The sequence below is a fragment of the Cydia fagiglandana genome, chromosome 27 (genome assembly GCF_963556715.1).
Source record: "Cydia fagiglandana chromosome 27, ilCydFagi1.1, whole genome shotgun sequence".
Lineage (NCBI taxonomy): Eukaryota > Metazoa > Arthropoda > Insecta > Lepidoptera > Tortricidae > Cydia > Cydia fagiglandana.
In genome coordinates this window covers 1,055,218-1,083,175 of record NC_085958.1, presented here as the reverse complement: position 1 = coordinate 1,083,175, position 27,958 = coordinate 1,055,218, and the positions used below count along the sequence as shown (strand labels likewise).

Sequence of the window (27,958 nt, the reverse complement as noted above, 5' to 3'; positions counted from 1 at the left end):
AAAAAAATACCCCCAATTTTATACCAAACATTCAGATATACCTCGACGTTACGGCAGTAGGTTTCAAAATAAGCTGGTGCAGGTTATCCCCTCAAAACTCAAACTACATTCAAAAAGTCCTAACTCAATGGCAATAAAAATATTCAATAAAATTAGTAACGAAATAAATAACACCAATCCGACAATGAATTCTTTAAAAAACTAAAAGATCACTTAATTGAAAAAGCTTACTATACTTTAAATGAATTTTTTCACGACCAATAATTGCAATTAATAAAGCACTTATACAATTAATAATATAATAAACATATATAATCTTGAAATATATATATATAATCACTAATATACTTAATCTAATTGTACAAAAAACTCGATGTCCTCTTGAATAAACTGTTTGCTGTGCCCTACAGGGTGTCATGTTGTACACAATTGTATGTAATAGGTTAAGATACAATATGATATGCAATAAAGATTATGAGTATGAGTATGAGGGAACAAGAAGTAGAGACAGAGCTCTAACTCGCTGGACGGATCCTCTCCTGGAGGCAATTAATAGTGGCACACAGTCCGCACTTCATCAGGCTTAGAACAGAGCAGCCTGGAGGCTTCTTATAGACAGAGCTACTTATGGTGGTCACGACCCTCAGCTGTGAGGATAACGACGAAGAAGATGAGTATGAGTATCCACACAGAGCAAGCCGTGTGGACCCTTACCTATTGATTCATTTGTAGTCACCCCATTTGTTGCTAGTAGCCCCGCTGTGGGAGAAAAGACATACTTTTGCGTGCAAACTCACAAGGGTGTGACGTCCCCCAGTACTCCTCAACTACAAAATTCAAAATATATTTATTTACAAGGATCAAAAACAGTGGTACCTATAACTTTTTCCTCCAAAATTAAATCTGTGTAACTAGAGTCGGACCAAAAAAGTCTGCAGCGAATTTGATAGCCCACGCAGTGCAAGTGTCATTTATATGTCATATTTTATAGAAGTTTGACATTTAAAATAACATGTTCACTGCGTGTGCTATCAAATCCACTGCAGACTATTCTTGGTCTGACTCTATGCACTGAATTATAGTGTTGTTTACATATTATAGGTACCGCAATAATAGATATCATGGCAACCCTATAGTTCGTTTTTTCAGCATTAGAAATAAGGTAAACAATCTTGATGTGTCTTTTACATGAAAAACACAATTTAAAAATAAATTACAGCAAATATGTAACAATTATGAATCTCATCTCATACGATCATTTATAGTCTTCTGCTTTCATAATAGTTATTGATTTTATAAAGCGTTTTTAATTTAAAAGACATGTCAAGATCGCTTACCTTCTTTCAAGTTCTTTCTAATGCTAAAAAAACGAACTATGGCATTTCAGAACAAAACAATAATTACCACTACTTTTGAGGTTAGAAAAACTCTAATCTTATGCAAGGGCCCAACCTTTTCTGTTCTCTTTCACGACGCAGCAACTAGTATCATTTCTCTCTCCTCGCTCTTTTAAAATGCCGTTTGTCAAAAAAGGACAACCATACTGTTGACAAGGTGGACTTCAAATCAAGTGTTGCCTTTCTTGATGCGCCCAGGCTGTGTATGTGTGCGTAAAAGCGTATATGTATGTGAAAAGTCGATATTAATCATGTTATATATCGATAAACGCTACACAGCGGAACGAAATAGCGATTAATTGAAGCTTCAATATCTTCGTTAAACATAAACATAATTGAAATGCTAATGGATAATGAATATATTATAATATAATAATATAATTCAATTATTGCGGAACACCTATTTTAGGAGGTATTTATGTATTTTAATTAAATATCTGAACTTTCCCTTGGTTCCCTGCTGGGGCGTGACTATAATTGTGATCTGATAACCACAATAAAGAATAAAAGCGTTTTTGGTCATTTTAGGTATCGTTAAGCCTTTGAAGTAAAATTAAAATTGCAAGAAATGTCGATAGTTTATCGACATGGCTACAGCAACGTGGGCCTCATTGTTAATCGTACACTAAACAAAAGTGGCAACAGTGACAGCTCGCTGAGACACCGTCTTTATATATTATTAAGTCTATGGGGCCAACGCCAACGAGGGACGCAGCCATGCGGTAGAATGAGATAGCAATATCACTTGCTCCCTCTAACGCATAAATGCGTCCCTCGTTGGCGTTGGCGTTGGCCCAACGTGAAGAGGAGCCTTAAAAGAATTCCATGGCTGTAAAAACGCATTTTATTTCGTGTATTGGCATTTTAAGCCGATAATTGTGACATTACACGGATAAAGGTACCTTATGGCGGTCGGCGCTTACATCACGTAGCACCGCATTAGTATTGGAGCGGCGTTAATAATAGCGTAAGCGCCAACCGCCATAAGGTACCTTTACCGTGGGACGTCACAATAATTTCTTTGGGCATATATTACATCATTTGTCACAGAAAAAGAAACTCATATATTAGCTGCAAACACGGAAGAAAGAAATTATCAGAAAATTCGCGTTTGTACAGGACAACGCTAGACAACTTCACGGAATGCTCGCACGTGTGGTCTTTTTAGGGTTCCGTACCCAAAGGGTAAAAGCGGGACCCTATTACTAAGACTTCGCTGTCCGTCCGTCTGTCACCAGGCTGTATCTCACGAACCGTGATAGCTAGACAGTTGAAATTTTCACAGATGATGTGTTTCTGTTGCCGCTATAACAACAAATACTAAAAATAGAATAAAATAAAGATTTAAATGGGGCTCCCATACAACAAACGTGATTTTTGACCAAAGTTAAGCAACGTCGGGAGTGGTCAGTACTTGGATGGGTGACCGTTTTTTTGCTTTTTTTTTGTTTTTTTTTTTGCATTATGGTACGGAACCCTCCGTGCGCGAGTCCGACTCGCACTTGCCCGGTTTTTCGGTAAATCGTCAAATGGCCGAACCCACCTGTATTACATCATTACATAAAGTAAAACTTACAAAATAACCTCCATTTGCTTTTATGCTAGTTACTTACCAATAAAATTTTGGCATGCGGCTATTTTTGAGGTTGGAAATCGATTTAGCGAACTGGTTATTCCGGGTACTAACTTCCCGAAAATCTGTTTAAAAATTTACTAACACAACATATTAGTTTAGTCGGACAAAATTAACAGCTGATTGACGTGTAAATTTAGCGTAATATGCGTACGTTTATGAACTGAACCATTTATGCACCATTCTCAAGGGTAAAAGATGAATGGACGGAATGAATGACATGACAATGAAAACGAGTTTAGTGACGCGACGCGTCTACACATGGGTAGAGTACGTTCGGAAATCGTAATTATTCCTACGGATTTAAGTAGTGTCCAGACGGGACAATCCCACAATCTGATTAAATTGTAAATTTGTGTGTACGCCATCTGACGCCATCCATCACGAAATTGGCTCCGGTCTTGATTTGATTGTCGGATTGTGACATGATTGCACAGAAATATGATACGCACGATTTTCACCATGAATTTAAAATTGGTAATGTCAAATAAAAATAGAGTTATGGAAATAAAGAGGCTATAATAATAATAATGTCAAATGTGATAAATAGATTAAATTTTGCACATGTGGACGCTAGATGAGATTGTTGCCAATTTGATTTCTGTTAGCAAAGTGGCGCGAAAACAAACACATATTTTTCCACATAAACACAATAAAATCTGACAAAAAAAGAGTAGAAATTAAAAGTGGCAACACTGTAGTTTCGTCCCGTTCTCTTATATATATTGGTTTGAAAGGGACGAGACTACAGTATTGCCACTTTTTAATTTCTACACTTTTTTTGTCAGACTGTACCAATAATTTTTATTATCAATGATAACATTAATTGTAATTTTATTACAATGCGTTAGCAGCGTTTTATTTGCATTTTGTAATGGGTGCTTGGGGTCCACTTGGCAACTATAAAATGGTCAAGCAAATCTTGTCAGTAGAAAAGGGCGCGAAATTAAAAAAATTTATGAGACGATATCCCTTCGCGCCTACATTTTTCAAAAATGGCGCCTTTTTCTACTGACAAGATCTGCTTAACCAACTATAATCCAAATGAATTGGCGTAGGCACTGTTTTTTACGTTCCATCCATTTCCATTTGCCTTCCAACCCAGAGGGGAAACTAGTTAGGCCTTCATTGGGAAATTTGGGCATAGTTTCATCACTGTTTTTCTTCAGAAAAACTCACTGCTACGCGCTGGGGTTTGAACCAGCGACCTCCAGATTTAAACTCGCACGCCCTTGCCAACACTTATATATTTTTTTTTATTATAATTATAACTAAGTATATGTATAATATTCTCCAACTTAAATAAAACAGATCATGTCTAAAAATATTGTTTTATTTATATATTTTTTAAGAAAAAATATTTTTGTGTAAGTATAATACTTAAGGGTAAATTCCTACATGGTTAAAAATAATTATGTAAATTAGATTGTTCGAGTAATATACCTACATAAGTATTAATTCAAATACTATACAAAAACTAAAAAATGAAAATGAAAAAAAAAAACAAAATATTACTAAGATCTTCACGATTTAATTTTATTTATTAAAAGGTTTATCGGGCTATTAATTAATGTATTGCTCGTTAACTATGTTAGTAACAAATATCTACATAATAACGTTAGTCAAATATAACTTACAATATATGTAATACATTCCTCTATGATAAAATATATTCTAATATTAATAAGGGATCATCCATTAATTACGTCACACGAATTTCTAGGTTTTTGACCCCTCCCCCCTCTTTGTCACACTTGGTCACATTTTGCAAATCCCTCCCCACCTGGTGTGACGTCACATTTTAGGCAATTTTGTTTTCAACGATATCGGCAATACTAACTGGGCTTTATCTTTTTAATAAAAAATATTTTTGGTAAAAGAAATATTAGCAATTTTATAACACAAAACCAATTAGGAACGAAAATTACCTACTTCCAAAACCTCATTATTTAAATGTACAGCGAATAAAAAAAGAAAAATTAAGTTTCGGTTACTGATGAATAGTGATGAAGTTAAAATGACGTCACAATGTTTGTGACTCCCCCCTCCCCCTTGTCACAACATGTCACATTTTCTTGACCCCCTCCCACCCCCTAAACATGTGACGTAATTAATGGATAACCCCTAAAGGCACAATTATTATCTAAATGTTTATTCAAATGGACGGAAATAATTCCATACCGTAAGGCACATCTTAATGAATATAAAGCCTGACCAGTAATATATGATATATGATCATTGTCAAGAGGGTGCTGTTATTCTCATGTATACAGTGTCGAAAGATAAGTCGGGCCTTAGAGGGAAACTGCCTTAAATCCTTAAGCTGGCTCATTTTACTTAAAGGAGGCATTCCTTTATTTTAAAAAAGAAACAAAACTGCATTCAAAGATTTTCTAAAACTCGCTTGCCTCGCCCGGGACTCGAACCGACTAAAAATTCCAAAAAATAAACACTTGCAATTTTATTCTACTAGTGACTAGTCGATACAGTTAATGTTAATGATAACATTTCTCCAAGAAACATTAGGTCTCATTCGTCTGTCGTACAAAATATCCATAAAATCGAATATTTAGTACTCAAGAATATTTTTAGACAAGCGAAATTGAAGAAAAAAAAGAAAAATCTTTAAATACAGCTTTGTTTCTTTCTAAAACTAAAGGAATATCTCCTTTAAGTAAAATGAGCCAACTTAAGGATTTAAGGTAGTTTCACACTGTATATAGGTTGACAGTTGTTTAGTATGAAAAAATTAGTTCTAGTGAAATTCCGCAACATGGCGCGTGATCATATATTCCTAGTCAGGCTTTATATATTTTTTTTTTTGTTACATTTCTATAGCTACTTTATTCTTCTAAAATATATACAAAAATATTGCTTTCCCCATAAAGTATAAAATACTATCAGTCATAATAGAAAATTCACTTCGTATAGCGTACGTACCTAAATACTAGGTAAATATAAATATGTAGTGTATTTTTAACTGTTTGCCTAATAAAACTAGGTAAATATAAAAAATTACTTCTTAGACGAAGCCCATGAAAGTGTTGTAAATACGATCAAAAATATAACAGCATCTTTTTACAATCATTCAAAAATTCAAATTTAACAATTTTATCAAACAGATTAAATGTTTTAATCGTCCACATTAAAAAAGAGATTACTTTTTTAAAACTTTTTTTACAAACATTTCCTCACGTTGAAAAAGAATTTACTTCTTAAAAACTTTTTTCTTACAAACATTTTTCTCAATATGCCTCTTCAGTGACGCATTCTGTGTAAACTTTTGCTTACAACTACCGCATTTATAAGTTTCCTTTGCCCCCAAATGTATCACTAAATGTCTATTCAAATGTCCAATTTGAAAAAAACCTTTCTTACAAAACTTACAAGTGAAAGGCTTCGGTTTCATATGATTAATAATATGGGAAACTAACTTATCCTTCTTCTCAAATCGCTTATTGCACATATCGCATTCATATTTATGCATATGAAGTTTTTGATGTCTCCTATAATTCGACGAATTTACAAATTTTTTCGGACATAATTTACAGAAATATTGCATTTCGCCCGTATGTACTAGTTTATGGTTTTTTAATAGATATTTTTCGCTATACTTTTTGCCACAGATATCACAAACGTGGGGTTTTAAGCCGGCGTGCATACGTCTATGGCGGACCAATACGGCGTAATCTGAAAACTTTTTAGGACATGTTTTGCATGTATATGGCTTTTCACCAGTATGCGTTCTTATATGATTCGTCAAACCCGCTCGGAAATTAAACTCTTTACTACAAAAGTCACAAATATGCCTTTTTTTCTGTCTTTCAACTTTTTTTATTTTATTTACATTTAAATTAGGTTTTTCGTCGCCGTCTGAAGTGTCTTCACGTTTTGATTTTTTTTCGTCATATTCTGAATCTGTGTCTTTATCTTCGGAATCCGTTTCAAAAGTTAATTTACTGCTATATTTAATTAACTCTTGTTTTTCTGTTTCTGCCCTTTGCTTGTTGATTCTTCTGCTTCTCCGATACAGGCCTGAAATATGAGGTACTTATTAAAAAAAACGTAATGAATAGATATATGTGACGTCCCACGGTTAAAGGTTCCTTATGGCGGTTGGCGCCTACGCTATTATTAACGCCGCTCCAATATTATTGCAGCGCTATGCGACGTAAGCGCCGGCCGCCATAAGGTATCTTTTTCCGTGGAACGTCACATATAATTAACGGTTAATGATTTGTATACTCTCTGGATAGTACTACAGTCGACGTCAAAGATATGTTTACACTTTTGCACCTAACTCCTAACTCCTAAGGCGAAAAATGTAAACATATCTTTGACGTCCACTGCCTTATACCTTTTGTAATAAGGTTTACGAGCTGTCACTTAATAGTGTACTAAAATTATACAGGGTGGCTAAAAAAAACCGGGCAAGTGCGAGTCGGACTCGCGCACGAAGGGTTCCGTACCATAATGCAAAAAAAAAAGCAAAAAAATACGGTCACCCATCCAAGTACTGACCACTCCCGACGTTGCTTAACTTTGGTCAAAAATCACGTTTGCTGTATGGGAGCCCCATTTAAATCTTTATTTTATTCTGTTTTTAGTATTTGTTGTTATAGCGGCAACAGAAATACATCATCTGTGAAAATTTCAACTGTCTAGCTATCACGGTTCGTGAGATACAGCCTGGTGACAGACGGACGGACGGACGGACGGACGGACGGACGGACGGACAGCGAAGTCTTAGTAATAGGGTCCCGTTTTACCCTTTGGGTACGGAACCCTAAAAACAGGGTGGCCTGTATATTAGTAGGGAATTTAAACTCATACCATTTTCACAATCAGCAACCTCGTCCTTCAAAAGCTCCTCCTTGACCGCGTCGACGTGCGAGGCAGGTACGACACTCGCGGCACTCTGGGGTGCTGAAACTGTCGATGTGGGCGCAGCGACTTCTTTTTTAATATCAGCTGTTAATTTGTTTCGATCTGTAAGAAGAATAATAAAATGTACAGTCACCTGCAATAATATGTTACACAACGAGGGCAGCAAAAATATCTGACACGACCTTATTTATAGAGCCATAAGAGCGTGTCACATATTTTTGCGGCCTTCGAAGAGTAACATGTTATTCTGATGATTGTACCTAACAATGAGGACATCAAAATAACCAAACAGGTAAAAAAAAAAATATGTGAGTAATTTAAGTACATATTTTTGTGCTCCGTAAAATTTTGTTGACGGAGCCACAGAATAAATAATAGTGCTACCGCACAGAGAGGACACTTCCTACAAAACCGAAATTTGACCGCGAATCAGGGACGAATCATGTTGTCCCTTTCTAATGTAAGTACCTAATAACTATTCGTAAGTGTTTGATCCTATAGTTCGTTTTTTTAGCATTAGAAAGAACTTGAAAGAAGGTAAGCAATCTTGGCATGTCTTTTAATTGAAAAACGCTTTTTAAAAATCAGTAACTATTACTTATGAAAGCAGAAGAATATAAATGATCGTATTAGATTCATAATTGTTACATATTTGCCGTAACTTATTTTTAAAATGTGTTTTTCAATTAAAAGACACATCAAGATTGTTTACCTAATTTCTAATGCTAAAAAAAACGAAGTATAGGCCTACATGAATAAAGTGTATTTAAACTTTGACTTTATGGCACTACTTTTTCGGCTATTTAGGATTGCCAAAATTCAAGTCATTTTATCTTATCTGTGGTCATGGGGACCAATCAAAGGGACTCCAAGTAGTGCCAACTCTAACAACTCTTATAATTGCTCGGAGAAATGCTGAGCCGATCGAAGCTGAGAATGTCCAAAAGGAGTGTCTCCCAACTGGCGGAGCACAGGGCACTTCATCATGGGACACAGCATCTTTGCAGATGATAGTTGCAGCGACTAAAGAGGAATTTTGAGGTACTCTACAGCCTACACATCGACTCCGGTGACTGTATAGACCAATGGCCTATCGGCATTTCCTGCCGCATCGATCACCAGTGGCGTAGCTAGGGGGGGGGGGGGGCGGCGGGGGCGGTCCGCCCCGGGTGTTACCCATTTAGGGGTGACACTCGACCGTGAACATCAGTAGTAACACTTATAAAAATTTTGCGATGGAGTACTTAAATCCTGGGCTATATAACATAAATTACAATTACTCTTTTTAAATATATTTTACAATTTTGATTGACTTTTGGGGTGACACCCACAATTTCCGCACCGGGTGCCACCCATGGTAGCTAGGCCACTGTCGATCACAGACGTGTCTTGACTCCTGGGACACTTATATTAAAAATAAATATCATGGAAAACTCACAGATTTCATAGTCAGCCCCCATAGTTTCCGGAGTCAGGCCCAGCCGCACCATCTCATCGGTCCCCAGGTCTGCGACCAACAGTAGTTCATCATCGATTGGCTCCCGTTTTATACTCGGTGCTGGAGCCATGTCTGCTTGGTTGATATGGGCTTTATTCTGACCTGGAAAATGAAAAAAGTTTAAAGTATAAATTTAAACATACAGTAAATCAGACCCTGTGTCCTGAGATAGGCAGTGGCGGATTTGCAGTCTTTGCCGCCAAAGGCCCCAGGCCCTGTAGCCGCCCCTTTTTCAGCACCCATCATATTGACTACATTTTGAGTTATTTCTTATTAATATCAATTTTGTGTCACAATTTGCCGCCCTAGGCCCGGGCCTACTTGGCCTTAGGGCAAATCCGCCACTGGAGATAGGAAGCCCTGTGTTACTTACAGGGCTCAGTTTCGTTACTTATACTAGTTTCTTGTTGTTGTCGTTGTTGTGAATTTGATAACATTTATGTTAAAATAGGTATTATTTTCTATTTCTGAGCTGCAGGTGTATGAGTGTTTGTTTATTAAAATAGCAAGGGCACGCATTTTTACACTTACCAGTTATTTTGACGACCGGTCTGGCCTAGTGGGTCTGCCTGCGAAGCCGATGGTCCTGGGTTCGAATCCCAGTAAGGGCATTTATTTGTATGATGATACAGATATTTGTTCCTGAGTCATGGGTGTTTTCTATGTATTTAAGTATTTGTATATTATATATATCGTTGTCTGGGTACCCACAACACACGCCTTCTTGAGCTTACTGTGGGACTTAGTCAATCTGTGTAAGAATGTCCTATAATATTTATTTATTTATTTTTTATTTATCAGTTGATTTAGCAGTTAAAACACAATCATATATACTTACCATAATCACTGTTTATATTCTCGGACGCCAGACGCACCATCTCATCGGTCCCCAAGGCTGGAGCATCTATGGCAGACTTGTTGTTTCTCACTAATTTACTTTGGTCTAAAAAAAAAAGAGAAGTGAAAATTTGGTGCGAAAAGTAAAGTAAATCCCATCAAAAACATAAATGTAAAAAAGGAGAGCTAAGTTCAATACAAAAATTATGCTTGGCTGTGGGGCTCGCCGCAAAAAGAATGGAGATCTAAATGAGTGCCAAGTTCTATGCAAAATCCAAATATGTATTTATAGGAACAAAATAACATTATAAACAAGTATTAAACTCTATTTCTTTGCTTTATTGGATACCTATAACAATTGCTGTTATTTAAAAAAAATGCGAGATCTTAAAGCAGGTTAGATTTGACTTGGCCAGTTTTCATTACATCAGTCATTTTATAAAGTTATTCAACATATACAGGGCGTCCCACGGCTATGCCACATGGAGGGAAAGTACCCTAAATATTGTAGATGGAACATTTTACTGAAAGAAGATATTATTTTAATTTAAAAAACAATTTAAACTGCATTCATAGATTTTTAAATAATTACATGGTTGAACCGGGAATCGAACCCGCCGCACGAGAAAAAAAATCAACCTGTATCTTTATCATACCGATCGAAAGGCTTGATCATAAGGATTATTTTTTGCTAAAGAACATAGTGTCAGAAACAAAAGGAAGACCATGAATTTTAACATTTGATGTGAAATTTAGCGAAATAATCAAAAGAGTGCGGCTTTGTATTCAACAGAATGAGACTACATTTTGAGCATTTGATAAATTAAATTGATTAATTTTGAATTAAAAATGTTAAAATTCATGGGCTTCCTTTTATTTCCGACACTATGTTATTTAGCAAAAAATAATCCTTATGATCAAGCCTTTCGATCGGTATGATAAAGCTACAGGGTGATTTTTTTTCTCGTGCGGCGGGTTCGATTCCCGGTTCAACCATGTAATTATTAAAAAATCTATGAATGCAGTTTAAATTGTTTTTTAAATTAAAATAATGTCTTCTTTCAGTAAAATGTTCCATCTACAATATTTAGGGTACTTTCCCTCCATGTGGCATAGCCGTGGGACGCCCTGTATATTTTGTAATTCTGATAAAAACTGGCCAAGCCAAATCTTTGCAAATAAAAACTTTAAGATCTCACATTTTTTTTAAATAACAGCAATTGTTATAGGTATCCAATAAAGCAAAGAAATAGAGTTTAATACATGTTTATAATGTTATTTTGTTCCTATAAATACATATTTGGATTTTGCATAGAACTTGGCACTCATTTAGATCTCCATTCTTTTTGCGGCGAACCCCACAGCCAAGCATAATTTTTGTATTGAACTTGGCTCTCCTTTTTTACATTTATGTTTTTGATGGGATATCAATACTTTTTGTAAAGAAAACTAGGCAGGTATTGAGATTTAATGTTTTTTCTTGTGTTTCCGCTGCATGTTTTTTACTTCTGTTCTTTGTATTAATTATGTGGTGCCGCGCGCCGCCAACGACACACCGTTGGCCGGTTGTTTAGCGCGTATTACAGGTTTTTTGTATGGGGACCCCCCCCTATTTTTTAACATTTTTTATTTTTAGATTTTTTCCTACGCTTACACACAATTACCGAGCTGGATTCCAAATTTCATCCTTCTAGGTCATCTGGAAGTAGGTTAGGTTTAGGTACTATATGTCAGTCACAATAAAAAAGAAATTTGTATGGGGACCCCCCTATTTATTAACTTTTTTTTGTTTTTAGATTTTTTCCTACGCTTACACACAATAACCGAGCTGCATTCCAAATTTCATCCTTCTAGGTCATCTGGAAGTAGGTTAGGTTTAGGTACTTATATGTCAGTCACAATAAAAAATGGTTTTTTTGTATGGGGACCCCCCCTATTTTATAACTTTTTTTTATTTTTAGATTTTTTCCTACGCTTTCACACAATAACTGAGCTGGATTCCAAATTTCATCCTTCTAGGTCATCTGGAAGTAGGTTAGGTTTAGGTACTTATATGTCAGTCACAATAAAAAATGGTTTTTTTGTATGGGGACCCCCCCCTATTTTATAACTTTTTTTTATTTTTAGATTTCCTACGCTTTCACACAATAACTGAGCTGGATTCCAAATTTCATCCTTCTAGGTCATCTGGAAGTAGGTTAGGTTTAGGTACTATAAGTCTGTCAGTCAGTCTTAAAATTTACGACTTTTTGACCTTCATATCTTTATAACCGTTTGAGCTAGCTTCATGAAATTTGGGCTTCTAGATGTCCTTATGGATATAATTAAACACACGTAGTTTTATGTGTTTACATTAAAGATGTTTTGAGTTATAGAAGGGTCAAAAGTGGCACCAAGTGGTTCGTGTAATATTACACTTGGCGCTGGCTAGCCAGTTCCTTTGCTTGAACTTGGCTTGACACGCTGCCGCGTGTCTAGATTTAGAAGTACAGGTATAATTTTTTTTTTGTTAGTCTAACACTGCTGGGCAAAGGCCTCCCCTCCTTTCCTCGATTCAACCCTATCCTTTATACTTTCACGCCAATCCGGATAAAATGCGTCCAAGTCGTCCCGCCTGGTCTAGTCTAGTTGATAAGTATAGATATTTTCATATTTTAGTTTTAATATTGTATCCAATATAAATAATAAAACGATATTTTCATTAAATAATGACAAAACACTAGTCTTAGAGCACTGGCTCTAATAGACAATACTTTTTAGGGTTCCGTACCCAAAGGGTAAAACGGGACCCTATTACTAAGACTTAGCTGTCCATCCGTCCGTCCGTCTGTCCGTCCGTCCGTCCGTCTGTCACCAGGCTGTATCTCACGAACCGTGATAGCTAGACAGTTGAAATTTTCACAGATGATGTATTTCTGTTGCCGCTATAACAACAAATACTAAAAACAGAATAAAATAAAGATTTAAATGGGGCTCCCATACAACAAACGTGATTTTTGACCAAAGTTAAGCAACGTCGGGAGGGGTCAGTATTTGGATGGGTGACCGTTTTTTTTGCTTTTTTTTGTTTTTTTTTTGCATTATGGTACGGAACCCTTCGTGCGCGAGTCCGACTCGCACTTGCCCGGTTTTATTTGCTAGTCTGTTGATATTATTAACAAATTAAAAAAAAATACCATTCAGCTTATGCGTCAAGTCAGAACGCTGCAGCACTATAGGGCCCAAAACGATTTCTTGTTTGATTTCATGCCCTTCATATAAAACTTCACTGGACCCGCCACTCCACTCAGAGCCTGATTTCACACTTTTCAAAGACATAACTATATTCCAACATATAACATATTATATTTCGTTAAGTGGATAACAAATATAAAGTAAGTCTGCAACTCTGCAATCTAGAAACAAAAGTTAAAAAAAAAACTACGGCGGCCACGATAGATCTAAAACTAACTACATGTTTTCTACTACGTGTGATATAAATAATGCTGGGTAAGGTAAAACAGGGTAACTATAACTAAATAAAAATTCTAAACAATCTCGTAAACTTGTCGAAAATGTGAAATAAATGGGTCTGAATGGGTCATTCACCTGTCACCAGTTCATATGTACAAGGGACAAGCAAAAATAGATCTTTTTACCTTATATTAGAGCTTTATCACGATGTATTTGCAAGTTGGTGCTGCTTTTGACAGATGTTGGAGCTGTGATTCTCTATTACATAATTTAAAAAACAATTTCACACAATAATTTTAGTTTTAATCAACATTCATTTAAAAGAAAAAAAATAAAGTAAATATTTAGGTGTCCGTGCCTTCGCTTGAACCACATTATGAGATAACACCCTTGTAACTCAGCCCTAATCAAGCGAATTCATCAACTAGTAGCGCCATCTATCGCGCCATTCAAGTACTAATGTCGCCCGGTTGCCAGCGCTCGGCTGCTTTCTCTTCAGTACGCTTTTGTAACTCAGCCGAGCAACACGTTTACAAAGCAAGTTTAAAAAGATCGAGAAATTTAAATCGAAAAAATATTTTGAAAATCTCCGACTTCGTGACATTCCGCTCGGTGCCCATGGCCCAGCGACGAGACGCAGTGACCTTCCTACAGGCACCGTCATAAAAAGTACACGGGTACTTACGCCTCATGGCCTTGTCCTGTGGGACAACAAGCGTCGTCCCGTGAGACGACATGGCGTCGTCCCGTGAGACGACAAGCATCGTCTCGTGTCTCGTGAGACGACAAGGCGTCGTCCCGTGAGACGACATGGCGTCGTCCCGTGAGACGACATGGCGTCGTCCCGTGAGACGACATGGCGTCGTCCCGTGAGACGACAAGGCGTCGTCCCGTGAGACGACAAGGCGTCGTCCCGTGAGACGACATGGCGTCGTCCCGTGAGACGACATGGCGTCGTCCCGTAAGACGACAAGGCGTCGTCCCGCAAGATGACATGGCGTCGTCCCGCGAGACGACATGCGTCGTTCCGTGAGACGACATGGCGTCGTCCCGTGATCGTCCTGACAGACGACATGGCAGCGTCTTGCAAGACAACGAGCATCGTCTCGTTAAAAGACCTTGTGACATTCCGCTCAGTGCCCGTGGCCCAGCGATGAGACTAAGTGAGCTCCTATAGCCATCATCATAAACAGAATACCTACGGGTATAAATGGCACATGGCGCCGTCCCGTTGGACGACAAGCGTCGTTGCGTAAGACGACATAGCATAGTCCCGTGAGTTGACATGACATTGTCCTGTGGGACATCAAGCGTCGTCCTGTAAACAATAAGGCGTCATCCTGTGATACGACAGGCATCGCGATGAGTTATGTCATCATGTGAGAAGACATTTCACCATCTTGTGGTCGTCCCGTAAGAGGATATTGCGTCCTATGGGCTATTGGACTACATTGCGTTGTTCCATAAAACTACATTTTATCGTATCGTGAGACATTAATGCGTCGTCCTATGAGACGATATCGCATCGTCCTCTGAAAAGACATTGAAATTGAAATGACATCAGTCTCATGGTCTACCACTAATACGGTAGCGGACGTCTTATTGGTCGCTTTATCGTTCGATGTCTGCACGGCCGGACTCGCATTTAAGGTCTGCATGGTCATGAACCAATGTGCGACCCAGTCAGTGGGCGTCATCATCATTGTAGCTGACCAAATGGTGTGTCACCTTTTAGAACGACGAGCAGCAGAATTTCTATTGGCGGGTTTGGCGCGAAATTGATAACGAAATGTAGTTACAGTAATTGTTTCAACCTGCGAGGGAAAAAGGCAGGTTTCCGTCTTGGTCGTGTACAAATGTTGGTCTTGGTCGATAACTGCCATCTCAATTGCCGTGAGATACCAAACAAACCAAAAATATACATTCTGAGGATCCTAAACTGAATGACTAACTGGCCATGGAAAATAGCAGTTAAGAAACTGTGAAAAGGGAAGAGTACAAAGTGAAAAACCGTGTGTTATACTTTGCCCAACTAGATCCTATACCAAAAAGAGAGAGGGGGAGGGAAGAAAAATTGACGTTAGCTTTAAAGAAGGAAAGAAGACTAAAGCTCTCGCTTCTAAATAGGAATACCAATACACGTATAATGCCAATTCATTAACGGCTCTGTCATAGGCTTACAAAGGATATCTCTTTATTGCGGCTCTAAACCTGAAAATAAATAAAGAGTTAATGATATATATGACTGTATAATCGTCGCACTAAATCCCTCTCTTAAATGATGAATGACTATGCGACTTAATAGTGTCTTTGGGAATACTGAAGCATCTCTAAATATTGACAATTAGCTAAAAAATTGCGACCTGTCACAGATAAATCTTTTACTTAGGTTAAATCGTCTACTATGTAGCTGTGAAACTGAGACCACTGAACTAAGAGTAATACCTAGAAAACACAGGGGCAGGATCGCATTCCGTCCATGAGACCGAACTGACAAAGGCATTTTTAATGCTGTAAGCAACAAGCTCCACTTCGGAAGAGTATCTAAGCAGCGGTTTGTCAATCAACCTGCGCCGTCGGTATAACAATCATGCATCATAAAACGTTGACCGTAAACGTTACATAGTTCAATTTCAAAGGAAATGAACTCCTACTGGTGATATAACTATCGGAAACAGACGGCATTTGTAGGAGGTGCTTTTACATAATGTCTAAAAGGACCCTATATAGTACAATATTAATTTAGTACAGCAATCCGCATAGTTACCCATGATTGTTAAATAGGACGTGAAACATCGGCTTCTATAGTGGTAAATGTTATGCCTATGTAGACGATGAAGCACCCCTTCAAATTATGCAAATAAATAAAGAATTAATGAAAAGATTTTTCGGTAGTTTAGTTAGAGTGGAGTTACTGATTCTGTTTCGAAAAATCGCGTATTGAATTAGAGGTGAAGCCGACTAAGGGACTAAACTGTCGAACCAACAGCCACGGTCCACGGCTTTACCTACATCTAAACGATAATTGTTTAATTTTTCCAAATAGATAACTTAAAATGAAGTCACTTCAGAAACTTTGAAACCAAGTGGACTGCGGAGCAAGCCAATATACATACAAATGTACAACGTACGTAAACGTACATACTATCCGTAATATGTAGAAAATATTTGCAGGCAGTCACCGATAGCAGATACCGGATTCTGAAAGAACACGGACCAGAAATATCCTTCTTTCGATTTCCAGATGAGAGGCTTCCTTGGCAGATAAGGAAGTACTCACATGATTTTATAAAGAATAACAACATACGGTGGTTCAGGCAAAATGCAAGATCTAAGCGAAATGTGATCCTGGTAGTGAATCAAGACTACAAATATGTTCGCCGGTTAAATAGAGCCTGCAATTTACTCTTAAAATCAACACTAGTTCTGCCGACATTGCAGCATTGCCAGATCTAAGTACTACAAGCTTAGCTGAAAGGTAGTAGTCCAGGGTTTACAGCATACTGTTGTAACAAGTCTCGTAGGGCATGTAATTGGAAACATCATCGTCAATGCAATCAATTAGAGTTCCAGGTGTAGTACCCTACAAAATCATCGTGTCTTGGTTAAAGGGCAGATGTGCTGCTAATAGAATTACAGCATTAGTTGTGAAGACAACTACAATTCATATATTTATATATTCATGATAATATGCTTACATCATTGCATATGAGATATCTGTAGACATATATCAGTGTTACGTCAGGCGTAGCTCACTCCGCGATTTTGTCGCGTCGCTCCAAGTAAATGCGGCCCACACCAATTTTGGTGTCTAGCACTAGTAGCTGCCGCGCACCGCTATGTAACGGACACCTGCTCGCGTTTGCGCCACCTTGCGGTCATAATCTGTCGTAATAGACGCGTTTTGTTAGAGAGTGAACCTTCTGTACCTACAGTACATACTATTATTTATTCTATGATTACGTCAAGGTAGTGACATAAATATAATATGTCGCAGAGAGGCCAAGATCATCAAATAATTGTTTATTTGTGGGCATCATGATGCCTAATTAACCCTAGGGTTCCCTCACGACAATAAAAACAGTCTAAAATCAATTGATACACAACTTAATTGCACGAAAGCCAATAAATATCATACAACGTCCTTGTATTGCTAAATTTCTAACCAAAGTACCTACAAATTATTAATAATAATAATTCAGCCTATATACGTCCCACTACGGGGCACAGGCCTCTTCTCACTCGCGAGAGGGCTTCGGCTAGGGTCCCCATGCTGGCCTAATGCGGATTGGGGCTTCAAAGTACAAATTAAGTAATCAAATTAATATTTGGTAATTAATGCGTCTACACATGTTAAGGTTTGACAGGAATTGTGCCATCGCCCGCGCGCGCCGTTGCTGGCGCAGCACTTGAGATTAGATGATATCATGAGACACCCGTGGCTTGTGCAACTACAATGCTATAATGCCAAGAACTTATTGGTTCTCACCATATACAAATAATAATAATGTTTTAATTTTTCTGGGTGTTACGAAAGTTTCGCAATTGGTTTGAAAAGGTTGCACTCTTTTCTTAGTCAAAGAGTCTTCCACCATCAGTCAAGAGGTTTTTACACTCTTATAGAAGATTGTATGTATACGAAAGCATTAAAAACTCACAAATCGTGCTAAGTCTAACAATAAAGCATCGTACAATCCATTACCAGCGCGCGAACCATAAAATCTTCAGTTTGGGAATCAGCTTACCACCAGAAAGAGTGAACATTAAACAACCTACAATTACAAGCCTTTGTTATAATTAGCCTAAAAATTATAGGTGAAGGCATTGGAATTATTCAAAGATTAAAAAATCTTCTAAAATATCCTACATGGTAGACGGATCTTCAGTCTACGCACAATATCATGGAGAGATGTCATCCACAACAACTGGAGTTGTCAGCATCACTTTAAATTCATAATCATCGCCTTCATACGATTGTCACCTGCGTGTCAGTGATTTTGTTCATTCGTTAAATACATTCGCTTGCATGACTGACAAGCATATAATATAAAAGCTTGGTTGACCCGGCACCAGCTTAATTGACATGTTTCCAGTTATCTGTGATTCATAATTGACACTTGAAATAGGTAGGAGAACTAGGAGGCCTACCTTTTCATAAAAGAATTAATATCTATTCATGAATTACTATTAATATGGTTGTTTTTAAAGCAACCCTCGCCTAAAACTAATCAGTAAGGTAGGATGTATTATCGGCTCAGTTGAAACTATCTACTGCTGAGAGTTGTTACTAGTTAGCAACGCATGCATCATGGCAGGTCGCACGCAGGTCATGAAGTGTTGTATTTTCTTCTTCACTTTCTGACGCTACTTTCAGGCAGAGGAGTACTCGATTCGAAATAAATCTCAATGGCTTCCACAAATAAGTACATCATGTTTATATTTTTTTTTTTTTACACGTTTATTTAAGGAATATGTTGTCCTTATGTAATGATAGCCCATTAACAAATAAACCTGGTATACCTAGTCAATAACTATTTATATCTAAATAATGACAATGTCGTATTCTAGTGGGTACCTATACTTACAAACATTTGGTTATTTGTCCACATAGACCTATATAACATTACATCTGGCCTATCATATGATGCAACTTACCAATTTACATTAAATTGTTGGAAAATACGATAAATCAGAGAGAACCCAAGCTTTTCCAATTAGTTACAAATTTTTAAACAGTGGATGGGCCGACAGTGCTATTTTTGTGGTAAGCAGTAGATAAGTAGTAGTAATATCATTACATCATACAACAAAACCTTTTTATCACCTAGTAGGCTATTGTAAGGAAAGCATCAGAGGTAGTTTGGACGGGTTTAGTGTAAAACTCACTCGATGTGGTTCACGTTACATGCATCAGAGCTACTACTTCAGATAGTGGTTACACTTAAAAATTGTACGACCTACAAGTACCTTCTTATGTCTTTAATTATGATTTTAGGGACAACTTTTCAACTAATAATTACACAGTTGTTTTATATAAAAAGTTAAGTAATTTTATAGTAGCAACGGATAACTTATGTTGCCAGTCAGTGCTAACAATTGTCTCATCTATCGGTAATTCCAAATAAGGAAAATCTAGTTAAGGTTTGACGCAAACAATCCTTTAGTATATCTATATGGAATAAATTTCAAGCCCACGTTCTTATTATGTGATTTTTGCATAGATATAAATATTATCAGTCACAGTACGCCCGGACCAGCGCCGGCAGAGGTTTAAACACGTCTCATAATGTGGTTCAAGCGAAGGCACGGACACCTAAATAGAACCGTTTTTCCCCCGAAGGGTAAAAAACGGATATTTAGGTTCCTGCCGAAGCTTGAACCACACCTAAGGGCCTTGCCGGCTTATGTGGTACTGAAGAGAAAGCAGCCGAGCGCTGGCAACCGGGCGACATTAGTACTTGAATGGCGCGATAGATGGCGCTACTAGTTGATGAATTCGCTTGATTAGGGCTGAGTTACAAGGGTGTTATCTCATAATGTGGTTCAAGCTTCGGCAGGAACCTAAATATCCGTTTTTTACCCTTCGGGGGAAAAACGGTTCTAATTAATCAATACTACTGTGTTTAATGTAAATTATAATGCTACTTTTTAGGCTGTATTAAAAAGTTGTTATGTTGGCGAACTTGCATTTTATTCGTATTTTATACATATTTTATTACTTATTACAGTTATTTTTGACAGACGGTGACAGTACAGCGTCCATAGCTAGCTACATATTAATAATCTGTGGTCCATAGCGTCTTTTTATCGTCTTTTGCTGACATTGACATATTTTGACTAATTCACCAATTTGACCGTTCACCGAAATCACCACCAACCAAAAAAGTTTTTGTGTTCAAAACAAAAGTAAATAGTTAAATACCTACGAGTACTACCCAGTTATTTTAATCCTATGACAAATAAAGAAAAAGTAAACTAACCGACATAATTATCGAATTTGCTCAGTTTGTTTCTCGGAATGTCGCGGGATCCGGAGAGATATGAAGGAGATGAGGAGTGTCCTAGCGAAGCCGGCTCTTTGGGCAATCTGTACGCCAACCATGAAATAGAAGAGGATCGTCCTAGCGAAGCCGGCTCTTTGGGCAATCTGTACGCCAACCATGAAATAGACGAGGATCGTCCTAGCGAAGCCGACTCTTTGAAAACTCTGTACGCCGACCATGAAATAGACGAAGATTATCCTAGCGAAGCCGGCTCTTTGGAAAGTCTGTACGCCGACCATGAAATAGAAGAGGATCGTCCTAGCGAAGCCGGGTCTTTGGGAACTCTGTACGCCGACCATGAAATAGATGAGGATCTGGTGATAGGCCCCGTGGAAATATGGAAGCCGAAAGTTACATTAAAATTTATTGGTAAGTCCTTATATCATCTCTTCCACAAATTCTCCAGAACATCTTCGTGGTCGTCATCATCATCATCTATGTTCTCTGGCAGATAGACAGACTGCCTGCTCTTTTTATCAAAGGAGGAATTGGGCTGGCAGGACTAGCCTATCCTCCCTCAATACAATACAGGAATAAATTTCTACAAGCAATTTACATATTTTAATTTTTTGTGCATAGGGGCTATTCATAAATTACGTCATTTCAAATTAGGGGGGGGGGGTCTGGACAAGCATGGTTTTTGGATGATTATGGGGGGGGGTCAAAAATCGATGACGTAATTTATGGACAGCCCCATAAATAGTTACAAATTGTTAGAGTGTCTTTTAGACCTATTTTCGTGAATTGAATTGATGAAGTCACCCTCACAATTGCTAATTACATTTTTGACAACCATATTGTGATCTAAAAAAAGTGGTATGATTTTCTAAAAACCGTTTTCTGAACCTATGGCACCTTAAAAGAAATATTGTATCATGTTCTATACTAACATGCTTAACACCTAGATTGCCCATATTCGCTAGGTGCACCAAATCACCCATTTTCACACCATTTTCTGTGTTAAATCTTATGGAGTCGCTATACTTCGTTTTTTTAGCATTAGAAATTAGGTAAACAATCTTGATGTGTCTTTTAATTGAAAAACACATTTTAAAAATAAGTTACGGCAAATATGTAACAATTATGAATCTAATACGATCATTTATATTCTTCTGCTTTCATAAGTAATAGTTTTTGATTTTTAAAAAGCGTTTTTCAATAAAAATACATGTCAAGATCGCTTACCTTCTTACAAGTTCTTTCTAATGCTAAAAAAACGAACTATAGAACGAATTTGTTAATATGGGTGCCACTATCAATAATAATAATATCTATAAGATTGGGTGTCTTCGTGACTATCAGCACCACTTTATCTTCAACCAACTTTGCACTTTGACAATTGCCCAGAATGGCTTATAACTATGTACTTGATTTATATTGGTATGAAAAAAGGTCTTGAAATTCAGGTATTGGATCAATTTGCTTGCTTGCCAGTCATCATGACTGCATTGATGAAGATCCTGGCATTGTGCTCTTCTGTTGAAAAACATTATTCTAATTTAAATAAAAAAATTCTCTTTACAGGTACTAAAACTAAGCCTGAGGAACCTGTAAAAACATTTGAGGTAATCAAACCACCATATACATGCGAAATGTGTAAAATTGGAAACATCAAGCATTATAGCTGCGCCCTGTGTGAAAAACTAATCTTCGCCAGAGTTGCTATGATTGGACACTTGCGAAAACACAGTAGACCAAAAAACATATGCAAATTATGTGATAAAGGCTTCAAATATGCATCTGGCTTAGAAAGACATATAATAACACATTCTAACGATCTGCGAACACCTGAAATACCAAATCACTTAGCCAAATTTTGCAATAGAGAGTTTAAATCTTCATTGGGCTTAGAAGAACACATGATAGCACATTCTAACGATGTACTAAAACCTAAAGGACCAAATCACTTATGCAAATTATGCAATAAAGAGTTTAAATCTGCATTGGGCTTAGAAAAACATATAATACGACATTCTAACGATCATCCTTTCCCTTGCAACATCTGTAAGAAGAGATACAATAGAAAAAGTACATTAATTGCACATAAGTATACGCATGAGAATAAAAAACCATACAAGTGTGAACACTGCACAAAGAGCTTCGCTTTTAAAGGCCAGTTGCAAGCACATTTAAGATTACACACCGGGGAAAAACCATACAAGTGCGAGCTATGTTCTAAAGAGTTTACGCAGCAGACATCTTTGAATAATCATACTTTGAAGCACAAAGGCATTAAACCTCACTGTTGTGAGTTCTGTCAAGAGCAGTTCAGACAGGTTAGCAATTTGAATAAACATCTAGAAACTAAACATTCAGATGAAAAGACTGATATTCATATTCCTAAAGAAAAGGAGATGAAACGTGGAAATGCAAAAGTTCAGAAGGAAAAGAAAGAGAAGGAGAACATTGTTATAAGTTTTTTTTTCTAAATACACTTTGTTATATGGAGTTTTAGAACAACCAAACAATCTCACGTATATTGTTTAATATTTAGTTTTGTTTAGGAACTTAGTCGGTTAAAATTCGTAAACGACCTACATAGTATTAATAGAATAGTCTAAGGATGGTCTGAATAAAATTATAGTATTACCACAGATTATATAACAGTTCTTACGAACAGATACTTATCCTCAAACAAAACGCAAATACCTACCGTTTTGATACCTATACAAAAATACAATGGAGTGACCTTCAACGCGCCGCTCCCCGCACCGCGCGCACCGGCACAACGCTAGGGTTGCTGACGCTTAGAAATGATAAATAAATACCGACTTAAACAGCGGAGTGAAATAAAAGGAAGGCTAAATCTTAAATTATACCTAAAAAATATTCCAATTATGCGTTAGTGTTTGCGAAATAGTCATTTTAAAAGGTCATATGTCCCTGCAGTAACCGCAGTGTTTACGCCGTTTTATAAACCGCGCAATAATCCCAGCAAGAATTAGTTTAATGTTACACAATAAAGAAAAATAATAGAAACCCCATGAATAGGTAATTAATTATAAGTTAACCAGAGCAAAAATGAGTAGGCACTTTCCGGTGTAAAGTTAACTTACTGTCGTTAAAATAAACATCTACCAAAATAAATTAAAAAACTGCTACCTATTTCAAATAGATAGATATCTAAAACTTACATTTGTCATACATAATAAACATTGCATGTTTAATTAAAGAAATTCAATACTACGTAGCTTGTAACTATCGTAAAAATCGACAGTGCGGCGCGCGGTGACGTGCGTACGTGAGCACGTGTGGCAACCAACTGGCTTGCTTTTCTACCGTGAACGGGAGCAGATTCGTAGGTATAAATCCGAGCTCGCGCGGAGAGTTCCATAGGCCTGGTATTACTAGGATGGCTCAATTGAACTTAACTTTTTATTACGATTTAAAAAGTTTTTTCGTGGATTCTTGTGGTCTAATTATTTTTTTTATATATTTACAGCCGTATTCATAAAAAATCCTTAAATGAGGAATGATCAGCTTATTAGCTAATCCGCTGTTTAGGCTTAATAAGCCGTTGATAAGAACCATGATTTATAAACGTTTATTAGGGGCTTCTTAACTAATAAGCAGATTAGACGCGTTATGTTGGCATCTTGGCGCATCATAGACTAAAATATGGCTGAACATTAAATAAAAAAAAAAGTTTGACAGCAGCACTAGCGGCCAATCGTAATATCATGAAGAAGTTGATTTACTATTTTGACTAATTTTCGGAATTATCTCTTATTAAAATAGCTTCTGTGCCACAAAAATAATTAAAGATTGCTGCATGGCCGGAAATTTTATAAAACTTGGTGAGTAACTACGTTTACAGACAAGTATCTTATACAGCAACAAGTAATAATATGAGTTCACTGCAATGTTGATATACCTATATCTTATTGCTTTTAGTTTCAATATTATGTGGAATGGAGTCGAAAGAAGTGGGGTTCTTTCAAACTAACCGAGAAGTGCATAATTAGCGAAGAGAAGAAGTCGAAGCCAGATACCGTACCAGACCCCACTCGCCTCCGCAAGAAGAACCATTGAATAATGGTTCATGAGTTCACACTAATTTATTCTGGTTGCGGCAGAAATTCACAACGGGTCAACAAAACGAAGTCCATTCAGACTCACTAAATCAGGTATGAACAATGTCCTATACTTTCTTGTTTACCTTACATACCTGCAGTGTTTAGAGTTAGACAAAGAAAAGTCTGCAGCGATTTTGATGATAACTCTAGGTACAGTTCAAATTTTGGGCATGACCATCTATTTATAATATATTATAGACATAGGTACGTAACATAAAATGTAGTATCTGAACATGTTAAGATTGACACTTGCATTGACGGCTTTGACATTATTTAAAGGTTATAACACTTATAAATTTGGTAAATTTATCCGTGCTTTGTGGAGCTTGGTGTATTTGTTTAAAATTATGCATAGGTACCTACCTATTATAGGTATTATATTTCTTAACCATACAATGGAACCAAATGATAATTATATGTACAAGTGATGTTTTATTGTAACAAGCCGTTGTGTCGCGAGTTTACTTCTTGTCATCGTGTCATTAGTAATAATTTTGTAATGGTATTTATTTTATGCATGGAACAATGCGATGGTTATTATACTCGATCACCTAGCCAACCTACTTACTACGAGGAAGGATGGTTCACAAATTAGGCAGTATTTAAATACCAGTGTACAGGTGTGTGTATAGATACTGTGTACCTGCTGATTAAAAATAAGATGTTTTCTGCGTACAGTTGGTTATAATTAAGTTGGCTAATCTATATCTCATCAGACAGTTTGGACATCTATTCCAGAGAGTTTGCAAGGTCAATGTACAATGATATCATATTATAGTACCTAATAGGTAATGAATAATAAATGAAGTCATATTGATCTCTGTCTATAGCTTAAAATGATACTTAGTTACCATAACTATATTGAATCATGTGACCCTAACTTAAGTACATCCATTATATCATAAGCTAAAAATTAAAGAAAATTGTTGAATACAAAAATACTTTTATTCAAATTATTGCATCTTTTCAGATCCTGAAAGTACCATCATTAGCCACTGTTATTGTTGAATAACTCCAGGCTTTGGAAGAAAAGCTGTGGCCTGTGAACAGCTGTGAATATTGGTCAGAGAAGTGTAACTGACTCCGTACACTGCAAGTCCCAGCAGGAAATCAGCAAGAAACCTAAAAGAAAAAAAACATCAAAATGAAAACCTAGCTTGATTTAGGTTGAAGTAATAAAATTGTTCTAATTTAATTGGTGTTTTATTTTACTAATTAAATATATTTTTTGACTTGTTAAGGTTTGTACAATTTTTATTAATGATGTACAGTCACCTGCAATAATATGTTACACAACAAAGGCCCATAAGAGCATTGCACATTTTTGCAGCCTTCGAAGAGTAACATATTATTGCAGGCGACTGTACCCATATTGAAATACTCAAAATTCCATTTTTCTAATTACAATGCAATAAAATCTTAAATGTATCTAGCAGTCTAATAGGGATGTTTCCTGTACTTAAAATAAATTATGTCACACCATACCATGTATAAAATAAAGCACCAGATTATTATTAGAAAATAAATTTTCATATAAATACCATAATAGCAAATCATTTTGAGAGTTCTAAAAAGGAAAGTAGGACCCTATTTTGCACATATTTATGATATTCATGTGTTTGCAATATTGTTCTGATGAAAGTGTACAATTTATATAAAGTAAAGTAGATATTCATAGGTAAGTTCATGCTATGTACCTAGTTCAAAGAAGTTCAAAAATAATATTGGTAATTAATGGTTCTTATGTAGAATAAAATTAAAAGGTATTTTTGAATACCAGACAATGACAAGGACAAGTTTAGTGCTGCCCATCTGATATTAAGCACTGCAGCCTACAGGCAACTAGCGGAGTTACAAATAGCCGACAGTGCATTTTTGGGAGCACTGGAAACCTTAGCGTCAAGAACAGGTAGGTATAGAATCCAACCTGGATGACTATACTGAATAATTAGTTGACATAAATGAAACTTTCATTCTATAAAGTTCAGCTTGCAATATTTTTACCTGGAGGCCAAATTGTTATGCTCAAAGCCAATATTGAGCAAACTGCCTATGCAATGACTGCATATACCCGTGACTTTTTCAGATTTTTCATCACTTTACCAGACTGACAAGAGTGCACACTTCTTTTACCTGTAAATAAGTTGATACTTTTAAGTAGTGCCTACTTACCTGTGATATTTTTTATTAAACACAGTCGGTTAAATATGTCTATAAAACAAGTTAACTTATGGTAAATATTATAATCTCATTAGGTATAATGGTTAGTTATTCAATTGCAAACTATGAACGAGATTGATGTACTCTTACAGGGTCTATAATATTATATAGGTAGGTATAATGTGCGCAAGAAATGCAATTAAATTTAAGTTTGCGAAATGCGAACACCCTGATCTTAAATTAAAAACAACGTTTCTGGCAAGTGGTAATAATGAATAACTAAAGGGTTTACGCACAAATATAAGTAAGTCCTCGCCGTGTCCGACGATGGCGACTCCTCCAAATATTTTTAATTAGGAGCATGGAACGCTCTAATATTACTTGCCAAGCCAAACTTGGTTTCGAAAATGCGATTGTATGGCGAGCAATGAAGCTGGCCCGCATAGATTTAAGTGAATCTGGCGGTTTACCTATTTCTCCAAACGCCTAATAGCTGTGAGGGAGGAACTCGCTCCGTTTATGATGCATTTTTCCGACTACGCGATCATAGAATTCTGTTGCCTTCTTCGATATTTTGGTTAAACGAAAATCACCATACACAAAATCACATAAACAACTTATAAAAAGCGGGATATTTAGGTTTCGCGCCATTTTCGCACTATATCCAGGTATGTAATACGTAATTGCACATATTAAAGTTGTTTTCCATTCACATTTGGGATTTTAACCAAAACGTACTATTTGCTCTTGCTCTTGTCACTCTTGCCAAAATCAGCTGTTTCGTGACCGCCATCTTGTAAAATAGCAGATAATAAACAGATAAAGAAGGGTCCTCGGCTCCGTAACTTTCCGAGGATTTAATAAAGAGATGATCAACTGTTTAGCGCTAAAAAGTGTTTATGAATCACGTTTTGTGACATCCGGTTATCAGCAACTGATGATCAATGCTCTAACTGTTTATGAATACGGCTGTT

The 27,958-nt window shown here is 36.8% G+C and overlaps 2 protein-coding genes and 3 long non-coding RNA genes across 5 annotated transcripts; 3 read left to right on the top strand and 2 right to left on the bottom strand.

The window, feature by feature from the left end:
- On the top strand, positions 1–129 carry LOC134678028 (uncharacterized). The gene is made up of 2 exons (XR_010100154.1): positions 1–47; positions 83–129. It is a non-coding gene; the product is annotated as an uncharacterized LOC134678028 (long non-coding RNA).
- Positions 130–5,051: 4,922 nt separating this feature from the next.
- On the bottom strand, positions 5,052–13,865 carry LOC134678058 (zinc finger protein 286A-like). Its single transcript, XM_063536502.1, has 5 exons — positions 13,429–13,865; positions 10,254–10,358; positions 9,356–9,517; positions 7,864–8,019; positions 5,052–7,065 (listed from the first exon to the last, which is right to left on the bottom strand). Exons 1-5 carry the CDS (start codon positions 13,568–13,570, stop codon positions 6,239–6,241), a joined length of 1,392 nt encoding a protein of 463 aa, XP_063392572.1. The 5' UTR covers positions 13,571–13,865; the 3' UTR covers positions 5,052–6,238.
- A 6,696-nt stretch (positions 13,866–20,561) lies between these two features.
- LOC134677840 (gastrula zinc finger protein XlCGF46.1-like) lies at positions 20,562–23,332 on the top strand. The gene is made up of 2 exons (XM_063536264.1): positions 20,562–21,117; positions 22,273–23,332. The coding sequence occupies exons 1-2, from the start codon at positions 20,724–20,726 to the stop codon at positions 23,175–23,177; spliced, it is 1,299 nt and encodes a 432-aa protein (XP_063392334.1). The 5' UTR covers positions 20,562–20,723; the 3' UTR covers positions 23,178–23,332.
- An 862-nt stretch (positions 23,333–24,194) lies between these two features.
- On the top strand, positions 24,195–26,064 carry LOC134677847 (uncharacterized). The gene is made up of 3 exons (XR_010100113.1): positions 24,195–24,545; positions 24,643–24,875; positions 25,795–26,064. It is a non-coding gene; the product is annotated as an uncharacterized LOC134677847 (long non-coding RNA).
- Positions 25,748–27,958, bottom strand: LOC134677848 (uncharacterized). Its single transcript, XR_010100114.1, has 3 exons — positions 27,455–27,958; positions 26,829–26,957; positions 25,748–25,946 (listed from the first exon to the last, which is right to left on the bottom strand). It is a non-coding gene; the product is annotated as an uncharacterized LOC134677848 (long non-coding RNA).

Coding starts and splice junctions, on each gene's coding strand:
- LOC134678058 (XM_063536502.1), bottom strand. CDS start 13,570: ATGTCTTTGAAAAGTGTGAAATCAGGCTCTGAGTGGAGTGGCGGGTCC. Junction 9,518..10,253: donor GAATATAAACAGTGATTATG/GTAAGTATATAT, acceptor TTCATTTTCCAG/GTCAGAATAAAGCCCATATC. Junction 7,066..7,863: donor GGTTGCTGATTGTGAAAATG/GTATGAGTTTAA, acceptor CTCATATTTCAG/GCCTGTATCGGAGAAGCAGA.
- LOC134677840 (XM_063536264.1), top strand. CDS start 20,724: ATGTCGCGGGATCCGGAGAGATATGAAGGAGATGAGGAGTGTCCTAGC. Junction 21,118..22,272: donor AGTTACATTAAAATTTATTG/GTAAGTCCTTAT, acceptor TTCTCTTTACAG/GTACTAAAACTAAGCCTGAG.